Here is a 26,388-nt window from a genome sequence, read left to right on the forward strand (position 1 = left end):
ATTGAATAAAATTGAGAATGGAAATGGGGAATGTGTCAAAGAGACAACAACCCGACCAAATAAAAAACAACAGCAGAGGGTCACCAACAGGTCTTCAATGTAGCGAGAAATTCCCGCACCCGGAGGCGTCCTTCAGCTGGCCCCTAAACAAATATATACTAGTTCAGTGATAATGAACGCCATACTAATTTCCAAATTGTACACAAGAAACTAAAATTAAAATAATACAAGACTAACAAAGGCCAGAGGCTCCTGACTTGGGACAGGCGCAAAAATGCGGCGGGGTTAAACATGTTTGTGAGATCTCAACCCTCCCCCTATACCTCTAACCAATGTAGTAAAGTAAACGCATAACAATACGCACATTAAAATTCAGTTCAAGAGAAATCCGAGTCTGATGTCAAAAGATGTAACCAAAGAAAATAAACAAAATGACAATAATACATAAATAACAACAGACTACTAGCAGTTAACTGACATGCCAGCTCCAGACTTCAATTAAACTGACTGAAAGATTATGATTTCATCATATGAACATCAGGCACAATCCTTCCTGTTAGGGGTTTAGTATCATACCATCATAACATATATGAGAAGAACATAACCCGTGTCATGCCAACAACTGTTTTTAGAATAAATGTGTTTAGTTCCGATGCAAAGACCTTATCAGTGACTCAATATTAACGCCAAAATATGCAATCTTTAATGACTTGACAACAGTATCGTAATTATATCCCTTCTTAATAAGTCTATTCAAAGGTTTTGTAAGTTTCTGAGGTGAATACTGACACCTTTGTGCTTTATAAAGAATATTACCATAAAAAATTGGATGTGAAATACCTGAACGTATTAGAAGTCTGCATGTTGAGCTATATTTACGAATGATGTCTTTATACCGATGATAAAATTTAGTAAATGTTTTGACTAGTTTGTGATATCGAAAACCCTGGTGTAATAATTTTTCAGTAATACATAAATTTCTCTCGTTAAAATCTAAAACACTTCATATTTGCATGGTTAATGCATAGACTTTTTAATTGTCCCACTTCAAACCTTGACTAGTTTGAGGGCCCCAGACTCCCCTTTTTCAATATCTTATATTCCATATCATATTCATCACTTAACACATATATCCTTTACAATAACTGGTTATCTGTCTTATAATTGTCTACTTATTGTAAACCGTATATTAAATGATACAGACCTTTTTTTCTTAAATATTAGACTCATGAAAAAATAAAAGTTTAAAATCTTACTTTCATTTTTGCTAGCTCTCCTTTGACTATTTTGATTTGTACATTCCCAGTAGAGATAGGGCCAGCCTGTGCAGTAAATCCATCTGAAAAGACATGAAAATTACTGAAGCTGTAAATTGATATCATTTTATCATATCAAACAACAAACTGTAAAAAAAAAGATGCAAATGTAAATGGTTTTCAGACCAATCAAATTAGCTCAAAAAACAAAACAAAAACTGATATAAAAACAAAATAAACAAAGTAAACCATTATAGGTCAAGGTACGGCCTTCAACACGAAGCATTGGCTCACACCAAACAACAAGCTAATAAAGGTCCCCAAAATTATGTTCTCTTAGACAAAAGTATCAATCAGTACATATATCCAACAGATTTGTTGTAAAGACTGCAGTAACACTCTGACCAAGTGCAATGCCGAAAAATTATTTTGTTATAAATCTTGCTATTTTTTTTTATAGATATAGGAAGATGTGGTATGAGTGCCAATGAGACATCTCTCCATCCAAATAACAAATTATAAAAGTAAACCATTATAGGTCAAGGTATGGCCTTCAACACGAAGCCTTGGCTCACACCAAACAACAAGCCATAAAGGTACCCAAAATATGTTCTCTTAGACAAAAGCATCAATCAGTACATATATCCAACATATTTGTTGTAAAGACTGCATTAACACACTGACCAAGTGCAATGCCAAAAAATTATTTTGTTATAAATCTTTCTATTTGTATTTTTATAGATATAGGAAGATGTGGTATGAGTGCCAATGAGACAACTCTCCATCCAAATAACAAATTATAAAAGTCAACCATTATAGGTCAAGGTATGGCCTTCAAAACAGAGCCTTGGCTCACACCGAACAGCAAGCTATAAAGGGCCCCAAATAAGTAAAGTAAAACCATTCAAACAGGAAAACCAACAGTCAAATCTATATAAAAACAAGAAAAGAGAAACATGTATGAACTACATAAACAAACGACAACTACTGTGCATCAGATTCCCTTTAGTCTGAATATTCCATATTTTGTCATGTCAGGGCCTTTTATGCCTGACTTAAAGGTATGAGTTTTGCTCATTGTTGAAGGACATACTGTGAGGTATATTTACTTATCATTCAGACTATGTCGAATTGTTGTCTTATAAGCTATATCATATAACATCTCCTTGCTTTGTATCAACTAGAACACACCCGCTAAATTGCAGGCATTCAGAGCTTGGTTGAAAGTATGAAAACTGTTGTAGTGTGACTTTTTTGTAAAAGATTTTATCACTGGAGAATTTTAGGAAAGGTATCAAAAGTCAACGGTACATCGTGGCAGAACAATTTATTTTAGCCCTCCTCATTTTTTTCCAAATCAGTAAATTTTTTTTATTTTCTATTAATTTTCCATATACTGCATGTGAACACACATATATTATATTATTTATGTAATAAAAATAGAAGAACTTAGAAGAAGAGGAAAATATTTCATCTTCCAATTATGGGTCCCAAAGGGCATAAACATTACAACGTCAATCATTTTCATTGCAATACAAACAATAAGATAAAAAAGGATTAATGAGAATTATTTAAGTTCTTAACGAATAATTTTGTAGATAAAGAATCTATAATTATTTTTTATAAATATCTAATGCATTTTAATGCAAGTGTGGTTGATATAGATAACAAACAAACAGCCCAAAAAGAGAGAAAAAAAAATAATAGATATCCATATATGTATAGTACATAATAAGTTGAATCAAATAAGCATATAAAAAGTAGCTAAAAAGAAAATAAAAGTTAAGCATGTAATATATGAACGCCATTGATGATAAACTTGGAATATATAGTATTAATAGCAAATACAATGTGCACTTTATTTATAGTATATGTAAAGCAAAAAAATATGTCCTGTCCCCCAAGCACCTTTGAAAGAGAGTTATAATGCCCTTTAACGTCAGGTGTCAAACAGTCATTTCGGCTACAGGTAGCGTCAAATTGGTTAAAATTTTACTGTGATTTATCAAAATATACTTATTACGATTTGTCAGAGGTCTCAAATAATTATAGTTACCATCATTTTTGGATAAAAATTAACGTGATTCGTCAAAATCAGTCGATGTTTTTATCGTCTTAAAGAAAGTGTACATTTTATCGTCATACACCAAAAAATACCGTTTACGTCATTTGGCATGAACTTTTACTGTTATTCGTCATGAAGGTTCCCTTATTACAATCTTCATCAAAACTATGTGTAATTTTTTTTTAAACCATCCTTAACGGAAGTCTAGTCTATTACTTAAAAGTCCAACCGATGACGGAAACAATATCCGGACGCCTTTAGGTGTCATACCACCAATTAAAAGTCCCTATCTGTTCAACCAAATTTTGCAATTTTCACAGCTTTCTAAATATCCCAGAGGAACCAGTAATGACGCACCTAACGTTGTATTCGTCTCTGCATTTAATCAACCATTTAAAAGAAGTAGAAAAACGGAATGGAATAAAAGATTGATTACTTGTAAATATATTTCAATCATTAAACAGTAGATTTTTGAAACATTAAAAGCAATAAAAATCATGTTTGCTAACATTACAAACGGACTGTCAAAAAATGATGGGTACCAGTAATGACGCACTGTAAACAAACCAGTAAAAAACACTTGCTCGTACCTGATAATCGAAAAATTGCTTCAATCTGGATTCTTTAAAGTTAACACTGTTCAACAAATTCTATTTTATTTAGAAATTTTTAAATTTTCATACAATTTAATGATCATAGGGAAAGTAGAACAAAATTTTTAGCTATTTTTTTTTCTTTCAATTTTATAATAAAATTGTACAAAATTTATGAAACTGATATATGTATTCCATATATTTGAAAATAAAAAGTAATTGCATTCATAAAACACCAATGACAACAATACATTATCAATGTTTACCTCATACATTGAATGAAAAAAAAATCGATAAACCATAGAAAATCATATAAGCGACGATCATTTGTTCTACTGTGATTCCCGCTTAAATGTAAAACCATATCACATGACAGTCATGTGATTTCAAAAACACAAAATGGGGAAGCATGCGGTTACATATTTTTATTGGCCAAAGAGGATGCAGTACTGATAATCATCCAGGGAAGGGTAGAATGTTTTTGACCTTAATAAAATGGCGGAAATTGCATTATCTTTAATATTTCAAGTAATAATAACATTTCTGGGCAGAGTTTTAGGCATCTTTGTTGTAGTCAGATGACCTTCACCAACATGTTATGGAACGGTAAATCTTGATGACGTCACGGCTTTTGTTTAGAAATATAAAACCGAAAACTAAATCGGTGCGTCATTTCTGGTCCGCGTCAAAACAGGTACCAAGACGATATTTTACCGTAAGTTTAACTTCATAGAAACTAGGTATATCCTGAATTGTACAGGTGTCACCTTTCTGCATGCCAATTTTCAACATACATTCAAAATCATATAAGAAAGCAGAGAGCTTCCGAAAGGAGGTACCACTAAAAATAACCCCTGGTTTTCTGGAAATCTTAAATTAGTATACTATGGAGCGCATTAATCCTCAATTTTTAATGCAAACTCATAGACAGGTAAATTTTGGCTCAAAATGGTCTTAATATATTTCTCTTTCAACAAAACTTTCATTTCTGCAAATTTGTTAGTTAGTTTAGGTGAACAATGACATCAAATGCACTTTTTTTTGTCCGAGTAGGCCTACTTTCACATACGTTCTAAATTTGAGGGAGTAATTGGTGGTATGACACCTAAATTATCGTTTTTCTCCTAAAATAACCAAAACGGAATAATCATAAGTGAGGATGACAAATGGGACTATCCATGGTACATATAGGACACAAACACATGATGATTAATTTATTGTGGAAGGAAGAGATGCAACACACAAAATGATGTCTTCTTGTTTAAACGTATAGTTAAGGAAAAAGTTCAATCCAGAGTATTTCTATCTTTACAATTTTTGACATTTTATCTAAATATTGTCTGATGATCAAGATATTTCTTTGTGATCGTGCATAACAGAGACTGTCGAAGGAAGCCATTCCATCACTTTGAAAAAGATTAACTAAGAGTCATCTGATATTTTTAAAACATTAAGTAAATTTACCTGAATAACCAGCACGTGATGGTGTTTTTCCTCTTCCATCTTCTCTCTTCCCAAATACCTTGTCCCCAGCCTTCACAAATAGGTCTACAGAATTCTCATTGACATCACAAAGGTACACTCTCTGAACTGTGCTGCCCCTATTACTACTTAAATAATCATGAACTGCCTGGGCAATCACTCTGGTTGCCTGGTTTGCTGGGTAACCAAAGATTCCTGTACAAAGAGCTGGGATTGCAATACTGGTGTGCTGAGCTTGTTCTGTCTCAACTATTGCTGTTTCAACACATTTGTGAAGTAGGTCTTCTTCTCTATTAGAACCCCCCTGCCATACTGGGCCTACAGCATGGATAATCATCTGACATTTTAATGTTCCAGGTCCAGATCCGAAACATTCCCCCTCAGATAACTGACCGTGATAACTTATATACTGGTCACATTCATCTTGTATTCCTTTTCCACCTATAAAATTACAGAAAAAATTCAGTTAAATGCATCACTTCAAAAGCTAAGTAAATTGTCATTGATAATTAAAGGGTTTTCTTTCAAGCTTTTCTTACAAATCATTGACACTATGTAAGACTCCAAAAGGCCAAATAGATATGCTCAGAACACAATTTTGCTCCTCTTTGTTTGTCTATTTGTTTTGTTCACGCATTTTTGTCAATATTATGAAATTTGATGCGACTGTCTTACAAGTTAGAGTTTTAGCAAGCTATAAAACCAGTAGCAATCCACCATTTTCTACATAAGAAAATACCTGTAACAAGGTAGGTTGTTATTCATTTGTTTGATGTGTTTAATGTGTTTGAGCTTTTGAATTTGCCATTTGATAAGGGAATACAAGAATATGTGTCTATATGAATGTGACATCCCTGTGTTCAGTAAACTGTTTAAAAGTAATCACACTTATGCTTAAATTTATCCTAACCAGACTAAGGTAAACAGTATTCAGAAAATTAAAACAAATTTTACATTTAATGAGTTACTATGGCAACAAACCATAATGAAATTTGAATTTTTTTTTAAATTCTTGATTTTCCTTGTTTTAATTCAAATTTTAAGTATCTTTTAGATTGGTAAAATATGTGTGCACCCAAGAAACCAAGAAAATCTTTTGGTGAGATTATGTCAACACTTATAATAAGGATTCTCTTAAATTAATTTGTTGTTTCTTGGCTGCACACGTTGTATCAAATAAGTACTTTCTTATCCACAAAATGAAGAGCTGCTACTTACCTTTATTAACCAGCACCTTGGCAAGACCCCCACTATGATTCAAATCTTTATTAGCTGCATTGACAATAACATCAACATCCAGACCAGTAATATCACCCTTGACCACAATGACCTCTTGACCTCCAGCACCACAATACACTGCCCTCTCATCTGCACCTGCACCTCCTCTACGTCTAATTTGACCTGATGACCTTTTGTCTTCATCACTATCACTACTAATAACAACTCCCGCCTGTTTGCTAACTTGCTTCAGTTTTGTCTTTCCTTGGTTACTATTCATTAACTCCTGTAAACCTGGTTTGTCCATAGAATGTTTGGTTTTATATATTTTCTGTACTAGAGTTTCCACTTCATCTTCAGCATCCTTTATTCCCTCTGCATTCCCTTTAACTAGTATACCATCACTCTTAACAGCAACAATGATGTTTCTTTTCCTTAAATCTTTCTCCAGATTTTCTACATCATCTTTCATTTCCTCCTGAAGAAATTTCAACTGAGAAGGTGGTAAATCAATGGTTATCTCTTTTTCTGTATTTGTAAGAAAAAAATCTTGTAGCTTTTCTTTAATTTGTCCAGCTTCACCTTGTGTGTTACAATATACAGTTATTTGGCCTTGCTGGTTTGTGACAATCTCAACTATAACTGATTTTCTCTCAAGTTCATTCTGGATTGCCTGTACATGTTGCTTCCATTTTTGAGAATTTAGCATGGATTTCTGTACATTGTCAACATCCACCTTGACCTCTACCACACAGTCTTTTAAAATGTCTGCTGCAGCTACGGCTTCTTCATCAGACATTGAATACATAAGAATGGAATTATTCTGGATTTCCCAAACTCCAATCAGGTTACTGCTCTTGTGTTTTGCTGCTATTGATTTCTTTACATCCTGTCTTTTTAAAAACTGAATGTATCCTGGTGATTTCTTACCAAGTGGTGCTGATGCTATGTTATCCAACATTTCATACATAGTAACCTTGGCTTTGCCGATGTTTCCAGGTATTCCTGAAAATGTAATAGCTTGCTTTTTCATGTCTATCTTAACCTCCATTTGCTTAAACTCTTGTTTGATTTTGGTTGCAAAATGAGTAAATGACAAAACCAACAACTGGTGACGTTTTAGACTGACTTCCTCTTGAACTAATTGACTTTTTCTATCAAGATCTTCTGACACATCATGAATTATTCTTTTAACTTTATCAGAGACTTCTTTTACAGGGTCCAAGAGGCCAGTAATTATAATTTCACAAGTATGTTGATTCTCCAAATTAACTGTAACACCATCAGGATCAGATATGTGAATTTCCCGTAGTTTTTGCATGACAGGACCCCAAGCTTCTTGTAGTGTAGAGTGAACCTCTGTCACTAACAAGTTCACAAATGAATCAACAAGCATTCTTGTATCTTTTTCCCATGTTTTTGCTAGTTGTCGACAATCTTCTGTTTCCTTTGTTATCGTGCATTCTACAATTATTTTGTTTTCTTTGGGTGATACTGGCCAAGTTATTTTAGCATGAGATTTTTCCAACTGTTTTTCAAGTGTCACCTTTTTATGAGCTGAGTTTTTCAAAAAATGTATTTTATATTTGTTAATGTCAGTAATAACTAAAGGTGGCAATGGTTTGAACTTTGGTCCTTCATTATCAGCTGGGATGCCCAGACAATCATAGAAGACTTGTACTTTCAGTGTGCAGTTGTCAATGGTATGAGATCTCTTACAGGCCAACAGAGCATCTACAATACATGAATATGTAAACTGTAACATTGTAATTAAGCATCCGAAATATTTGAACTGACTGATTCCCTGTCTATACAAATCAAGTATGATGCATTGCATGGGTTCAGACAATACTAAATAATTGAAATTGAAATTTGCAACCACTTTTCAAACTTTATGCAACATGAGCAAGTCATTTACACATCCTATACTTTTCTAATACGATTCAGAATAATGTCCAATCTTTAAATCAAGAGTATTGACATAGTGTTAAAGATTACAGACAAAAAGTCACAAGACAAAAAGTCACAAAATTGAAAGGACAATAAAAGCTTCTAGGAGAGCCTGAACAAGAATGTGTCCATAGTACATGGATGCCCCATTCGCACTATCATTTTCTATGTTTAGTGGACCTTGAAATTGGGATAAAATCTCTAATTTGGCATTTAAATTAGACAGATCATATCATAGGGAACATGTTTACTAAGTTTCAAGTTGATTGGACTTCAACTTCATCAAAAACTACCTTGACCAAAAACTTTAACCTGAAATTTGCACTATCATGTTCTATGGTCAGTGAACCATGAAATTGGGGTCAAAACTCTTATTTGGCATTAAAATTAGAATGATCATGTCATAGGGCACATGTGTAACATGTGTACTTGCTAACTAGTAAGTATTTATTAAAATTTTCAAAATAAGAAACACAAATGTTTTTCAAGGGCAGCAACTCATATATAAAGTCAACTTATACATTTTTAGTGTAGGTCATATTAGTTTTGTTGTATAAATTGTATAGCTGATCATTTTGGCTGCTAAATCCAGATCTAGATTTTATCTTTTCGTTATAGTTTTTGAAATAATCGGCAAAAGCATGAAAATTGTTTTTAAATCTTTTTGAAGGACCATCTCTCCTTAATTATTATTTGATATGGCTTTATCTACCTTCTGCATTTTCAAAGTATATAACACAACAATTGTCATCTCTGTTCATCTTTACATCAGCGACGCCCTCTACACCAGATTTCCTTTTATTATCAAAGTAATATTCCAGTCCACTTTCTGTTGTTTTCTCACTGAAAGCTCTGACTACAATACAGTTTGTCACAACCACAGGGTGAACTGTTAGGTAGCTGCCATCTAATGCTCTCTTCTTACAGGCTGTCTGGATATCTTCAATGTCTTGGAAAAGAAATACAATCCATGTGGTGAAGATCAAAATATCTCAAAAACTTTTTATTTTACATGTAGTATATATATCGATGAAAAAGAAGTGATTCATTGAACCGAATCCTTACATGCCCAAAAAAATACCGATACAAAAGAACAGTTCTCTTCTTCATCTCAATCAAAGAATAGATTTCCTAAATCCCACAACTCACATTGCACATATTCTATATATCCAAGCATTCCAAGGTACAAGCATGACAAGGGCAATAAAAAAAAAGCTACTTTTTTCAATTTTTCAAACTTTTTATAAATACCTTAGAAAAATAAATAACGGCTTCAGAGGAAGTGTATTGTGATTTCCATTATATTTTACATTTCCATAGATTACTGATATATATATAACCTATGGTAGAAGTTTAATTAAATTCTAGCAATATTAAGAGCGCTAACAATGCAATTTTCCATATAATCAATATTTCCAAGGGGCATAACTCCTTCAAAATGAATTGATCAGCCTTGATTTTTTTATTTTTCAAAGACATTGATGAAGTAAACATATAATATAAATTTCATAAATATCTGGCTCAAATTGTAAACATTAGAGCTCTAGAATGCAATTTTCCTTATAATTAATATTTCCAAGGGGCGTAACTCTTTAAAAAATAATCGATTAGCACTGATTTTCAAACTTGTTTGAATATTGCTTATATAAACCAATGATAAAACTTTTATAATATTCTAGCAAGAATTGTACAAGTGAGAGGGCTTACAATTAATGCATTTGTGCACCTTATCAATGTTGTCAAGGGGAATAACACTTTTTTTCTAAATTGATCAGCACTGATTATCAAACTCATCCAAGACAAATTGTTGAAACAGTGGCAGATCCAGAACTTTTCCTAAGGGGGGGGCCCGCTCCAGTCATGCTTCAATGATTCCCTATATAATCAACCAAATTTTTCCCACGAAAGGGGGGCCTGGGCCTCCCAGGCCCCCCCCCCCCCTGGATCCGCCTATGATAAATCTAGGATATATTTAAGCTCTAACAAGTCCAGAAAGACGGACAGACAGATCTCTTTATTTTTATGTCCCTAATAACTGTCCATATATATTAATGGTTAATATTACAAACCTATCAGTTCACAAAATGTAACAATAGCCTTCCCAGAATCCTCATCACCAAAGTCTACTTCCTCCACATCAAATTTTGTCCTGGCTTCAAGAAAGTTTATTATTCCGTCTTTGGTTGTGTTTGGGCTAAACCCTTTGACTAATGCTTTATTTGGATATCTTTTGAGTGGAACATGTCTTTTTACTTGTAATTTGGCACTATCTACTATATGACTCTTTGACAAGACAGTATCAACCGCTGAAATAATAAATTTAATGTTTATCAGCAAACCATTCCTACACATTTTTGTTTCAGATCATTGATTAAAGATTAAGGCTTCTAACTTGAATGTATAACAGTATTTCTCATATACCTTATATATTAATAAATAATATTAATTATAATGATAATTCTAATGCAACAACGTTTGTAATGTTCACTTTGATTGGATCACAACACTAATTTGCATGGCTTCAATTGACAATTGATCCTATGGAACATACATGCAAGAATAGATGTTATATAACAGAATTTAAATACATGTTTTAACGTTGTTTTCTGTCAGTTTCATCAGAATGGAGATAACAATATTGTATTTTAAGCTCCAGCCGCATCAATTGGTGATTTGATGGTTGCAAATACCCGTTTACTGTCCTCGCGTCACCAGTTAACTTAATTTGTGACCATCAAATCACTGATTGATGCTGTCTGAGCTTAAAATACAATACAGTTATCTCCTAAATATAGCTGCTTGATATCTGCCATTAGCTAGATAGGTCTCAGTTCTATCAAATTGTATGCAAGTTTAATCATTATGTTCTATCTAAACTAATAGTAGCCAGTATTGAAGGCTTTAAGTTGATGTAATAAATTCAGACCAACTTTTGTTTACCTTAAAATCATTGGAGGTCATCTTGAATGTCAAGTATACACATAAAGGAAAAATGGTTTAAATTGATAACATTTGTTAGGAAAATATGTTTATGAATCTTACCAGGCTTACTGAAACAAATAGAATATGCAATATTAGTACAGTGTAGGAAAATATAACTTTATTTGGTGAACTTTAAAAACAGAGAGAAAATAAGGATCTCTGAGCTTTACCCTTATTTTGTAGCAATTACAAATTTGATATCCATTATATAAAATTATAGGGGTCCTGAAATATTTTTTCAATTATTCTGACCAAATCCAAGTCTCATTAAATCATACAGAATTTTGTTTACTAGGTTAAACTTTTAACTAATTTTCGCGACTTTCACAAGTAGAAAAACATCGCGAATTTTAATTACATCAAATATGTAAAAATTGAATTTTTCTAACTTAAGGGGGTTCGCGGGTCTAAATCATTTATTTAGGATTTCTCTATATTTTTCTATAAATGAACTTTATCTTATAGTTAATAGAAAAATAAAATAAAAAAGTGGGGTCACCGTTCATTTGCCCTCAAAATCTGCCTTCGAAAGAAGCATACATTTTTGTAAAGGTAATTCTTTTCTGTTGAAGGAATAGGAGAAATAAAGGTAGTATCGAGATAAAAAAAAGAAATTTATTACAGAAATCGCTTAAATTTTACAATAATTTAGTTTAAGTACAGCTTATATGGAAATTATATTAAAAAATATAGGTTATCGATGAGTTAAAAAAAATATTTCAATTTTAAAGCCAAAAAAAAAGCATATTTCCACCAAAGGGAGATAATTTGGAACTTTTTCAATGATGCATACATTTTAAAAGTCACCTGGGGCCAACACAAATTGATTGTTTTGAATGATTTTTGTACCATATGATAAAGTAACAACTACAAAAGGTAATAAATAAAATTTGAAATGAAAAACAAATGTTTAATTTTTTTCTGAAATTTTTATACCCTCAAGCCTCCCTTAACTACAACAAATAAATTTGAGAATCACAAAAATTAAATCGCTGTGAAATGAACTAGATAGGGCTGCAAAATAAAGTTGTTTTACCTTCTTCAGTTTCAAATGTGACAATATACATATTCTTGTCTTCTACAAATTCTATAGTTTCCACATCTGCTTTAGCACCTTTCTTAGACTCAAAGTAATACATGATAGTGTCCTGCGTTGTATTTTCCTTCATTCCACGGACCTCTATTGAGCATATGGGAACTTGTTCACCAGTATTTTGACTATAGTCATCTGGTTCTTCTTCAGGTACATCTGTTGTAGATTCTGCACCAACAATGTGGGCTTCCACATTGATAACTTTTTTATTGAATAAAATTGGTATTTTCTGTAATACTATGTCAACAGCTGAAAAATACAGATGTCAAATAATCAAGACACTTTTAAATATGCCATACTGATATATATTTTCACCTTTTATTTTTATTTTTCAGGAAACAAATTTAAAAAAAAATATATAGCTTTTGATGTGCATTAGGGCTTGCAAGTAAAGAATGATTTTGGTAATCAGTTGGGTATAAGTACTTATTGAAAGTGAAAGTATATAACAATTACCAGGGGGTTGAGTCGTTGAGATTAATAAAACTTTTTCTGTTATAAGCGATGAAACCAGCAAATTTCAGGCTTTGTTTAACCCCGCTACATTCTGTATGTATGTGTCTGTCCCAAGTCAGGAGCCTGTAATACAGTTGTTGTCGTTTGTTTATGTGTTACATATTTGTTTTTCGTTTAATTTTTGTACATAAATTAGGCTGTTAGTTTTCTTTTTAGAATTGTTTTACATTGTCATTTAGGGGCCTCTTATAGCTGACTATGCTGTATGGGCTTTACTCATTGTTAAAGGCCATACGTAGACCTATAGTTGTTAATTTCTGGGTTATTTTGGTTTCTTGTGGAGAGTTGTCTCATTGGCAAACATACCACATCCTCTTTTTTTTTATATTTGAACAGCTTGAGTGTTGAAAATGCAAGTAGATTCAGGTGAGCGACTCAAGCTGTTCAAATATAAAAAAAAAAAAAAGAGGATGTGGTATGTTTGCCAATGAGTAAGTTTTATAACATTTTGGTTGAAACAAACTTAAGTTAGTGAACAGGAATGAAAATTCAGCAATTCTTCCATTTGAAAAGAGGCATAACTCTGTAAGGGTAAAAGTGAAGCCTACCAAAGCCAAGCTTAATCTGTGTTTTGTTATAATTAGCATTCTGTATAAGTTTAATAATAGTTGGTTGAGAGGTAAGCTAAAGTTAGAGAACAGCAATCAATTTAACAGCCAACAATGATTAGTAATAGATACTGAGTGATGAGAATAGCTCAGACTGACCCTTTACAGCCAAAGCACAAAACCAAAAAAAAAGGCTGTCAGATGTCCAGCAAAGGAGTAGGTCCAGTAAGACCCTTTTTTGGCCCAAAAATATAGCATTTTTACAAAATTGTTAAAATGTAAACTTTTAGTTATTTATTGGAAAGTAGAATGCTTCTGCAACATAGACATGGGCTGTTTTTGATAATAAAATGCACATGTATTGAGTACTAGAATCATTAAGTCATGCTAAATTACTGAATTCTTCACAATTTTAGCATTTTAGTTAAATTTTTGAAGGTTTCCATCTTAAATGAAAGTGGCCGCATTTGTGTTCATTCTTAATATTGAAATGTCAGTTGTATTTGATGATAATACATAACATATATAAAGATTGAGGATGAACACTGATGCGGCAACTTTCATTTTTGACAAAAACCATCTGAAAAGTGACATTTTTTGGCATATTTGATTGATTTTTCATATTTAAGCTTGAATCGGAGCAATTTTAAGGACCAAATCAGTTAAAATCTTTCACATTAAACAATTGACATAGACACTTAAGTGTTTAAAAAGTGTCCAAAATCTTTCGTAAAATGAACCTTGAATTTGAGGCCAAATTTAGCCCTTACCGAACCTACATAATTAAACATCCAATACTTTATATATAGAATCTAATTAATTCAATGACAATCTAACTATACTGACAAAAATATCTCACATGAATTTTTTGAACCATTATTAAATTTACCTTCATCTTCCTCAAAGGTAACAATGGCCGTCTTTGTATCTTCATCATACTCTACATCCTGTACATCACCTCCACCAAACTTTCTCCTGTTCTCAAAGAAAAATCGTAAACCATCTTCTGTGGTATCTGATGGTAACTTGGTCACTTTAAGCATGTTTGTTGTTGTCTGGGCAGGTTCATCTGAGAAAAAGATGACTTACATAAAACTTGTGACATGTACCACTGTAAACAATAATCCAAGCATCTACATAGTCATTTGATTGTGTTCTAGTTTCTTCAGTATGTTGTATGTGCAATTATACTTTCTCTCAATAAATATAGAAATTGAAATAGTAGTTTACCCTCAATATGTTATCATGTTCCTCTGAGATCAATCTAAAACAGGACAACCTGGATACAGGTTCATTGATAGGACTAGGATAGTAATATGCAATACTGAACTCTAACAAGGACATATTTTAAAATTAAACTATAAGGACATTTTTGTATTGAAATATTTATATCTAAAGGAGTGAACACAATGTTATCTTTGAAACAACCAAAATGTATAGATAAATGTTAACATAATAAACTTTTACCCTCTATTTTTTCTTCATCTATGTCTTCCTCTCCATCTGACTTCACATCATTTTCCTCCTGTACAGTTTCAGAAGATGAAGATTGATAAGTTGTATTTCCCTGGTTTTCATTTCCTTGTCTGTATTGATTAGGATTTTCCTGAACAGGAAGCTGTTGAACTGGTTGATGAAAATCAAAATTTGATGGAGGATGATAGCCATATCCTGAATAGGAACTATAAGGACCAGGTGGGTAATATCCTGGATATTGACCCCACTGGTCAGCATGATGGGGCCTGTATTGGTCCTGTGGGAGATGTTCGTTTCCAGACCTTCCAGGATGATAGGGATTCATTGGCATTCTATATGGATAATACCCATGGGGGTAAGGGTTATGTGGATTTGGATCATATAATGGAAATCCATGGGCACTAGGGGAATCCTGTGAAGGGGGTACTGATGGATCTGTGGGAGAATACGGTGGTGGCTGTATTGTCCCTGGTGACACATGCTTGGGTGATCTTGCTGACTTTTCAGGTATAACTTCATCCTAAAACATTACAAAAAAAAAGTTAGAAATATATATTTTCTAAATCATTTGATAAAACTTTCTGAATACTTTTTCTCATCATTAATATTATTTACTTTTAGTATATATATATATATATATGTAAAATAAAAGGTGAAAATCCTTACTTTCCGAAGAAGAAGAAAAAGAATTCTTCAATCAATTCTAATGTTGTGTTAAAGTTATATAATAATTGGTTAAAGTGAACCTGAGATGTTGTTCAAAGTGTTTATTGAATGGACAAGCAAGATGGAGTATACCATAATATGTCCTGTCGTTGAAAGAAGTATACAAGTATACTTTTAGCCACCGCTTTACAAGCAGAGCCAAATACAATGAAAGTCCCAACTATGTATTGGCTTCCGAAGCTACACAAAACCCCTTACAAATATAGATTTATTTCGTCTTCAAGCCATTGTTCAACTACTAAATTGTCTATCCTTCTTACCAGCACACTTGGTACAATTAAAAACCTGACAATATTGTTCAAATAAGGCCTTCGAAAATAGTGGAATAAATTACTTTTGGAGTGTCAAGAACTCGTTGGAAGTATTTGATAAATTGCATGCTTATATTGGTGATTTTGAATCTGTTCAAAGTTTTGATTTTTTTACCCTGTATACCACATTGCCTCACATGCTCATTAAGAAAAAATTCACACACCTAATTAAATGGGCATTCAAAAAATCAGAATGTGAATATATATGTTCAAACTCTGTTAGGTAATTTTTTAGTAGCAATAAACAAAAAACTATGTTAATTGGACATGCTTTGATACTATATATGCCCTTGAATTTTTACTAGATAACATTTTTGTTCGCTTTGGGGATTCAGTATATCGTCAGATTATCGGAATTCCAATGGGCACTAACAGTGCACCACTTATTGCGGACCTGTTTTTGTATTGTTATGAGTTACAATTTATGACAAAAATAAGCAAAGACCCATCGAAACAACATCTGATAAACAAATTTAATAATACTTTTAGATATTTGGATGATATTTTGGCTCTCAATAATGACGACTTCAGTATGTATATTAACGAAATTTATCCTGTTGAACTTACTTTAAATAAGCTAATACTAACAATGACCACTGCCCTTTTCTCGATCTTGATATCTATATCACTAATGGAAAGCTGAATACTAAAATTTATGATAAAAGGGATGATTTTTCATTTCCTATCGTTAATTATCCGTTTTTAGATGGTGCCGTTCCCTTGTCACCATCTTACGGTGTTTATATATCTCAACTTGTACGATTCGCTCGTGTATGTAACAATGTTTTAGATTTTAACGAGTGAAATTTATGTATTACTGAAAAATTATTACACCAGGGTTTTCAATATCACAAACTAGTCAAAACATTTACTAAATTTTATCATCGGTATAAAGACATCATTCGTAAATATAGCTCAACATGCAGACTTCTAATACGTTCAGGTATTTCACATCCAATATTTTATGGAAATATACTTTATAAAGCACAAAGGTGTCAGTATTCACCTCAGATACTTACAAAACCTTTGAATAGACTTATTAAGAAGGGATATAATTACGATACTGTTGTCAAGTCATTAAAGATTGCATATTTTGGCGTTAATATTGAGTCACTGATAAGGTCTTTGCATCGGAACTAAACACATTTATTCTAAAAACAGTTGTTGGCATGACACGGGTTATGTTCTTCTCATATATGTTATGATGGTATGATACTAAACCCCTAACGGGAAGGATTGTGCCTGATGTTCATATGATGAAATCATAATCTTTCAGTCAGTTTAATTGAAGTCTGGAGCTGGCATGTCAGTTAACTGCTAGTAATCTGTTGTTATTTATGTATTATTGTCATTTTGTTTATTTTCTTTGGTTACATCTTCTGACATCAGACTCGGACTTCTCTTGAACTGAATTTTAATGTACGTATTGTTATGCGTTTACTTTTCTACATTGGTTAGAGGTATAGGGGGAGGGTTGAGATCTCACAAACATGTTTAACCCCACCGCATTTTTGCGCCTGTCCCAAGTCAGGAGCCTCTGGCCTTTGTTAGTCTTGTGTTACTTTAATTTTAGTTTCTTGTGTACAATTTGGAAATTAGTATGGCGTTCATTATCACTGGACTAGTATATATTTGTTTAGGGGCCAGCTGAAGGACGCCTCCGGGTGCGGGAATTTCTCGCTACATTGAAGACCTGTTGGTGACCCTCTGCTGTTGTTTTTTATTTGGTCGGGTTGTTGCCTCTTTGACACATTCCCCATTTCCATTCTCAATTTTAAATTGCTAACCGGCTACATCTCAACATTATCAAGCTACAGACCAAATATAAAATCATTTACTTTCATAGACGCCAAGAAAAGTTTGATAAAAGTTGTGTACCTCATGTCTTTCCCACAAACAGACAGACACACAGACAATCAAGCAGACACAAACCTACTTTAATCATATATGACGTACTAGTTAAAACCAGGAAAGAAGCTTGAACTTATTTACAGTGTTCATATATTAGTATATACACTACGTACTACATTGTCTAAAGAGATTTAATTTGGATATTTCACGCCAAATAAAGCTAATTTTTCTGACACTCATTGTTGAACAGATATGTTATTTTTCTGATCTATAGGGCAATCAAATATGATATATTTTACATTTTCTCAAAGTTTAAATCAACATCTAAGTCACATTATAAAATCAATAATGGATGCAATCTATAACAAACCTGTAGCCATGCATCTGGGATATCACATGGCAGTTTACAATCACTGATGTCCAATAGACCTTCTGGACACTTTTTTATTCTTACTTCTTCTATATATTTCTGAGCATCTGGAAATAATAGATAAAATCTTGTTATGCAATCATTTTCTTAAAGATCAGTAGTGATCAAATTGATATGATGTTTTGTTATTTTTGGGACATTAATATCCTTAAATATGTTCAAGAAACCTGCATTTCTATATTAACACAATCAACTTATCACTACTTGTGAACTTAATTAGACAGTTCATATCAACCAATTTGTTATGAATCCACAATGAAAGTGTAAATGAAGCAATGCCTTTCTTAGGAAACTTCTGTTAAGAATGATTGCATGCTTCAGGCAGTTCAGAGATATTCTTACAACTCTCTAGATTTATGAAAGCCTTAGCTAATACAACATGTACAATACCTGTAACATTCGCAAAGCCATATATATACAGGAATATTTATTTATTTTTTCTAACCATTTTGCTTTAGAATATTTTATGTTAGATTATCATGATTATGAACAATACTTTGAGATTCATTAAAATGTCTTTTTATTTCTAGTTTTCTCTGTAATTTAAGTCATCAAAGCAGATATTCAGTCAGTTATTACTTTCACTTTTTGATAGTTTAATATTCATATTTATTATAACTATTTCCTGAAATTTTTGCTATTACCTTACTTATTTTGTGACAACTTTCTTTCTTACCTTACTAGACTGAGAGAATGTTATTTTTAAGAAGAGTGAGAATACAAGAAAGTCATAATCGAACATCATTGTATAGTCACTGTTACATAAAATTGGTACTATGTTCTTGGTTGGAAGATTTTAAACCAACAACCACATTCATTCGAGATGATGTTTTTCAATTGCCTTTTAATGTCAGGCATCAAACAGGTACATGTATTTTTCAGCTACCTTTAGCGTCAAATTAGTTAAAATTTTATCTTGATTGTCAAAATATCCTTAACATGATTCACCAGAGGTCTCTTATAATTATTATTACCATTACTTCAGGGGGGAAATTAACCTGATTTGTTAAAATCAGTAGATTTTTTTTTATCATCTAAAAAAAAATTTTAATTTTATGGTCATCCACTAAAAATAACCGTTAACATCATTTAGCAAGAATTTTTACCTTTATTTGTCATGAAGGTACCCCCATTACGACCCTCTTAACTGAAAAGCTTCAACATGGAGTATATTTAGAGAATAATACATGGAAAGGGTATTATTCTTAGGCCCAAGGGCTGATATTGGTCGAGGGTGATACGGCATGTGATACGGATTTTGCCATGTATTATACACTTTATTATATGTTTAAACAGGAGAGTATAAAGGAATCGCTTACTGATCCAGAGCACCTGGACAGGAATTACCTTCGGATTTTTGTTTGCCATGTTGTATAAACTTTATTAGAAATAGGAATTACTTCTCCATCCGAGGCACGTTGGTTACCTTACAATTTAGGTCCTGTTGCCCATAGAAATATTTTGTTTATTGTATATTTTTGTTATTTGTTTGAGTTTTGTATGATACTATTTCAATGAGTTCTTTTTATCCTCCTTTAGTAATATGGTTGTACTGTATAAAACACATTTTAAAAAAACCTGTAAATAAATAATAAAAAAAGTAACAATAAATCAACAATTTAATAACAAGAATATAGAATAAAAACACTTTAGTCAGAATCACTACTGTCATAAATGACCCATTTTCTTTTTTTCTGGGTTTGTCTCTGATAATTTTCTTTTTCTTCAATGGGATTTCCATAATTAATTATAACATTCCCCTTTACAGTAGCACCTTGGAGAATGGACGGCACGGAATAATTCTCAGAGATACGGACAGACATATCAGTGTTTTTTTTTAACTAAGTTGCTAGATTTCTTGCAATTATCTACATGTATATCATTATGAATATCAAGTACTTCATAATTTTAGAAGTTTTCTATGTCAAGCAGTGTGTTTTCTATCATTTCTTGCGACGCTCTTACTAAAACCATGTCATCATCATCATCAGGAATTGTATCAACATTATTCAAGTTAGCAGTATTATCACCTGGTTGAATAGTATTCTGATTAATATCTGTAGTACTATCTTGGTTTGAAGTGAATGTACATAGCACCTTTGACATATCTTTTTGTTGTTGAAACGAAGCACCTGTATTTACTACTAAACATATGATAAATATATGTAGCATACATGAATATATAGAATAATAGGTAGTTTCGTTTTTGATACTGTCTATATCATGTGGAATATCTAGACGAGCCCGTTAGGGCGAGTTAAGATATCCCACATGATATAGTCAGTATCAAAAACGAAACTACCTATTATTCTGTTTATCGGTAATTATGACGTCACACAATGTATTGCCTAATATTTTCAGTGATACAGCCAGTACATTGATACTCGAAAATATTACGCAGTAAGATCAAAGGGAAAATATACGAATTACTGATAAATCTTAATTCCGAATAATTATGACATCTAGAAAGGCTATTTTATTTTTTGCTGTAAGGCGTCAAAGCAAAAAATAAAATAGCCTTACAAGACGTCATAATTATTTGGACCTTAAGGCATCAAAGCAAATAAACAGCTGTGCTGTGAGCACATGATACCCCCTTCATGTTTTCAAAGAAAAAAGTTCAATAACTTCTCAACGTCACATCAGAAAATTATAAAAATTAACAGGTAGCTTACCTCAATAGATATAAGCAATTCACAAAATTTTCATGAAAATGCTCATAGCTTTTTTAAATTATTGTCTTGTGTGTGAAGTTTTATGCAATAATCATAAATTGTTTCTAAGATACAGCATGACATATGAAAACCCCCTTTTTTTTTTACAAAAAACTCAATAGCTCTATTAAAAACAAAATTTTGAATCATCACCAAAATGTGTGCAGATAATAAGATTCATAAATCTAAGAAGTGTAAAGTTTGAAGCAATAATCATAAATCCTTTTTGTGATACGGTGCGACAGACAGACAGACAGACGAAAGGACAGATGGATGGACAAAAGGACAAACAGACATTTGTATACGATATGTCCCTTCAAAATTTACACGGGCATATAAAAAATTCCTAATAAAATACATTCATATTTACAGTTCTCATATGTTGATTGCCTTACAATGCCATACTTAAATTATACAAATATGTCAAATATTTTAAAATTATTCTTTTAAAAACTGTCAAAACGAAAGTAGAATGTTATTTTTGTTGAAAAGCTATTTATTAAGACATCTTTACGATCTCAGTTTAGTTATAAGTCAACAAGTTTTAGAGGTGATTAACACACCTGTCACAGACTGCAACTGAATAATCCATTCTTTATCCCTGGATGGTAGTGTAGCGGTTCTTGTCGCCAAGTTTATCCTTTTGGATTCGGGAAAACTTTTCTGTATTTGATGAAATTGAATTTCATTGTTGAAACCTCTAACTACAATACATTTTTCACAAATTATCTGTCGTATTTCAGCATTGTCCATCTTCTAAAATAGAACTTCAACTACGGTGATGTTTTTCCCATGTTTCCCATCGTCTTCCACTTTCGTTTTTAAGAAGTGGCGAGAAACTTAAATAACTTAGTTTCGTCCCCGGAAATGAAAAATAAAAACTAGACCAGTTTAAACAGATAATTTTAATACTTCAGTAGCATTATACACTATGTATCAACATTATAGGTTATCTGAGTTTTTTCTTTTCTTCACATAGTTGGTCGTAACTCAAAACATTGCCAAACATTTTCTGGAAAAAAGGGGGATGGGTCAGATTTTTTTTTAGTAATGTATGTATACATGTATGTTCTGCACGTTCCTCCTTTAGTAGGTATGGAGCAACACCATTGGTTATGGCGTAAGAAGGAAGACATTTAATACACTGTAATATATCCATGATATCCGGCCTAACATTTTGTTTTAATTCTAATATAACGTGCTTCTTTCGCACTTTTGAAAATCATTGAGGATTGGAAGAAAGCTATTGATGATAATCAATATATTGCTGCTGTGTTGATGGACCTCTCGAAAGCCTTTGATTGCAGTCTGCACGGTTAGCCACTAGTCCGATGCCCCAGACTAGTAAAATTTCATTCGGACTAGTAAGTTTTTGCAAAACTTTGTTTGGCCAAATAAGAAAAATGTCAGAATATTGGTCTACGGACTAGTGGTTGAAAGAGTTTTTGGTGCAGACTGTGATTGCCTTCCTCATAATTTATTAATTTTAAAACTAAAGTCGTATGGGTTATCTGAAACAGCTTTAGGCTTGATAGACAGCTATTTAAGTAAAAGAAAACAATATGTAAAGTTGGATAGATATAAGTACCTGGAAAGATATATATATATATATAGGTGTGCCGCAAGGCTCTATATTAGGACCTGTACTTTTTAACATTTTTTTTAATGACATTTTTCATTTTGTTTCAAGCAGTTCATTGTATAATTATGCAGATGACAATACTTTGTCATATTCACACTCTGATATTATAGACACTGTGGTAAATATTTTAGAAAAAGAAAGCTTAGAGCTAATAAATTGGTTCAGTCTAAAACATATGAAGGCCAACCCTGACAAATTTCAGGCAATAGCCATAGGCAAGAAAGCTGAAAATAAAAACATTTCATTTAATTTAGATGGTAATATTATACATTGTGAAAAAGAAGTAAAATTAATGGGTGTAACAATTGATTATCAACTTAAGTTTGATGCCCATATTTCCAATATTTGTAAAAAGGCATGAAGACAATTACATGTACTCAAACGTATTGGTAAACATTTAACAAAATTAGGTAGACTTACTATATATTATTCATTTATAATGTCAAATTTTAATTATTGTTCTGTAATATGGCACTTCTGTGGTGATTGTAACACCAGAAAAATAGAGAAAATACAGGAGCGTGCCCTAAGATTTATATACGAAGACTATTGTATTTCCTATCAACAACTGTTAATTAAATCAAAATTACCAAGCTTAGAAATCAGAAGAATTAGAATGATAGCAATAGAGGTATATAAAATTATTAATAAACAATGTCCAAAAAGAAAGATTTTTGGACGTCCAAATGAAATCAATGTCGAACAATTTGATATTTTACAATATTCCAGAAACTGAAGTTGAAAATTGTCCTGATATTATACTTGACTTTTGCAAAAATACAATGAAGCTCGAAAACTCAGATCAAATTCAGCTGTCAGATGCTCATCGTATTGGTAGAAAAGGCGGGAAGACCAGACCAATATGAGCCAAATTCTCTTCTTATGTACACCGTGAACTAGTGCGTAAAAACGCTAAAACATTGAAAAATTCTTCGTTTGGAATATCGGAACAGTTACCAACAGATGTTCAAAATCGCAGGAAAGAACTATTACCGCTCATGAAAGAACTCATAGACCAAAATGTAAAAGCCTACTTTGTCAGGTACAAAATTCATGTTGGCGGCCAGGAATATAAACCGTAGCGGTTACCCAGAGAACATGCTTTAAAATATTTATCATGGAACATTAATGGCTTAGAGTCTTGTTATGATGACAATGATTTCTTGAACTTAATAAATAGTTATGATGTGAAACATGGTTAAAAAAAAGACATTTTGATAAATATTGAAGGTTTCACTATGGTAACTTCTGTTAATAGATAGAAAAATATAGGCCAAAGAGAAGAAGGAGGTATTGCTGTTTTTTGTAAAAATAATATTTTTGAAGGTATTTCTATTGAAAAAGAATATGATCATGGTATTGTGCTTATAAAGTTTTCTAAGTTATATTTTAATTTGAATGATGATTTATATATATATGTTTTGTTTATACATGTATACCTCACGAAAAGTCTAATTTTAATCGAATTTGTGATAATGATTTTCATGATGATATAGAAAATATTTTTTTAGAACATAAATATAAAGGTTCAGTTATTGTTTGTGGTGATATAAATAGCCGCACTGGCGAGCTAAATGATATTCTTGAGACTGATAATTTAGAAAAGTATATCGACTGCGTTGAGCCCGATGTATCTCCTACAATTTCAAAACGATGCTCGACGGACAAAGTAATAAACGCATACGGACGCAAATTAATACAACTATGTTACAATACAGGACTAACTATTGCGAATGGTCGTCTCGGTAATGATTCTCTTGCCAATGGATCTTATACTTTTTGTTCATCTAGGGGTCAAAGTGTAAATGATTACTTGCTGGTTTGTCCCGAAAATTATGGTATTATCAAGAACTTTGGTGTAATAGTCTTTAATGAATTTTCTGATCATGCTCCTTTATCATACGAGATAGGTCTAAATAACAATATCAAGTGCAACAGTTTGCCTTGAGTGATCACAAATACCTTAAATGGGACTCTAGTAAAAACCAAGACTATATTCAACTGCTATCACAACATAATGAGTTACTTAGTTCGTTGGTCAGAAACATGAATAGTGCCGATGATGTTAATAATGCAGTTAACCGTATTTTATTTGACAGTGCTTTTGCTGTTTTTGGTAAAACTGTACGGAAACGTAGCGCAACATATGTGAAACGCCATGATAACGATTGGTTTAACCAAAACTGTTCTTCTGCGAGACGAGACTTTAACTCTGCTAGAAATTTTTACCAACGTCATCCAACTGATGCTAATCGCCAGCATTTTATTTTAGCCCGAAACAAGTACAACCGAACAAAACGGTTGGCGGTGACTAACTATAAGCGAGCTAAAGGTCAGGAACTATGCGAATTTGCCAAATCTGACCCTCGAAAATTTTGGTCGGCATTTAACCGATGAACAAAAATAAATGTCTTGCTGACAGTGACTTACTTATTAAACATTTCGAACAGTTACTTGGTGCAAACCCTCCTGATATCTGCGAAGAAGTTATCAATCTGATTGAATCTAACTCGTTTTTAAATGACATTGTTATAGATTCGCTGGATAATGAAATCTCCGAAAATGAAATTCTGCAGTCTATCTCAAAACTTAAAACTGGAAAAAGTGCGGGAAGTGACAATATTATTAATGAAATGTTTATTGCCGGGCCGAACTTTTTTGCTCCGATTTTGAAAATGATTTTTAATTTCATATTCAATAGGGGAATTTTTCCTGATTTTTGGACAGAAGGAATCCTTATAAAAGTTAAAAAAAAAAAAGTGGAGACTTATCCGACCCAAATAATTACCGTCCTATAATTCTAGTAATTGTGATGTCTAAAATTTTTACATCTATTTTGACTAACAGATTGATCAATTGGGCCGATGACGAAGAAAAGCTTATTGACAATCAGTTCGGATTTCGACCAGGCCGGTCAACTGTTGATGCCATATTCATTTTACATGGAATCATATCACACATATTACACCAGAAGTCTAAAGTTTATTGTGCTTTTGTCGATTTCCGCAAAGCCTTTGATAAGGTAATTCGGAGAATTCTCTGGTACAAGTTATTACAAAGTGGAGTCAGTGGCAAATTTATAACAATTATTAAAGCAGTATATGAAACCGTGCGTCTACGAATTAGAACGAAAGACGGCTTATCTGATGCGTTTATAAATTTTCTTGGAGTGAAACAAGGGGAACCACTCTCTCCTCTCTTGTTCCTATTTTTCATTAACGATATAATCAGTGATATACAAGTTGATAACAATGGTGACATATTCGAACTTAATGGTTATCTCATATATTTGATATTATTTGCTGATGATACAGTTCTGCTAGCAAAGTCTCCCGATGCATTGTAAATTTTATTAGATAAACTTTCATTCTACTGTAGGAGATGGAATATAACTGTAAATACGGACAAAAACAAAAATTGTCGTATTTCGAAATGGTTGGAAGCCCGTCACTGACCATTTTTATTTCGAAGGCCAAGAACTTGAAATCGTCAAATCATATATATATCTTGGTATGCTGCTACATTTTAATGGTAA

At 32.4% G+C, this 26,388-nt stretch overlaps 1 protein-coding gene across 2 annotated transcripts in view; it reads right to left on the minus strand.

The window, feature by feature from the left end:
• The window catches only part of LOC143048465 (protein mono-ADP-ribosyltransferase PARP14-like), a 40,499-nt gene extending 18,442 nt beyond the window's left edge, over window positions 1-22,057 (minus strand). For both annotated transcript variants that reach the window (XM_076222153.1, XM_076222154.1), the window contains exons 1-10: window positions 21,775-22,057; window positions 18,438-18,544; window positions 15,171-15,699; window positions 14,593-14,772; window positions 12,583-12,888; window positions 10,634-10,870; window positions 9,277-9,513; window positions 6,615-8,348; window positions 5,379-5,837; window positions 1,257-1,339 (exon numbers count right to left, since the gene is read on the minus strand). In XM_076222153.1, the coding sequence (XP_076078268.1) occupies window positions 1,257-1,339; window positions 5,379-5,837; window positions 6,615-8,348; window positions 9,277-9,513; window positions 10,634-10,870; window positions 12,583-12,888; window positions 14,593-14,772; window positions 15,171-15,699; window positions 18,438-18,544; window positions 21,775-21,964 (4,062 nt within the window). In that variant the 5' untranslated portion in view covers window positions 21,965-22,057. The remainder of the gene's footprint in view (window positions 1-1,256; window positions 1,340-5,378; window positions 5,838-6,614; window positions 8,349-9,276; window positions 9,514-10,633; window positions 10,871-12,582; window positions 12,889-14,592; window positions 14,773-15,170; window positions 15,700-18,437; window positions 18,545-21,774) is intronic.
• Between the last annotated feature and the right edge of the window lie 4,331 nt (window positions 22,058-26,388).

The sequence above is a fragment of the Mytilus galloprovincialis genome, chromosome 10 (assembly GCF_965363235.1).
Source record: "Mytilus galloprovincialis chromosome 10, xbMytGall1.hap1.1, whole genome shotgun sequence".
Classification (NCBI taxonomy): domain Eukaryota; kingdom Metazoa; phylum Mollusca; class Bivalvia; order Mytilida; family Mytilidae; genus Mytilus; species Mytilus galloprovincialis.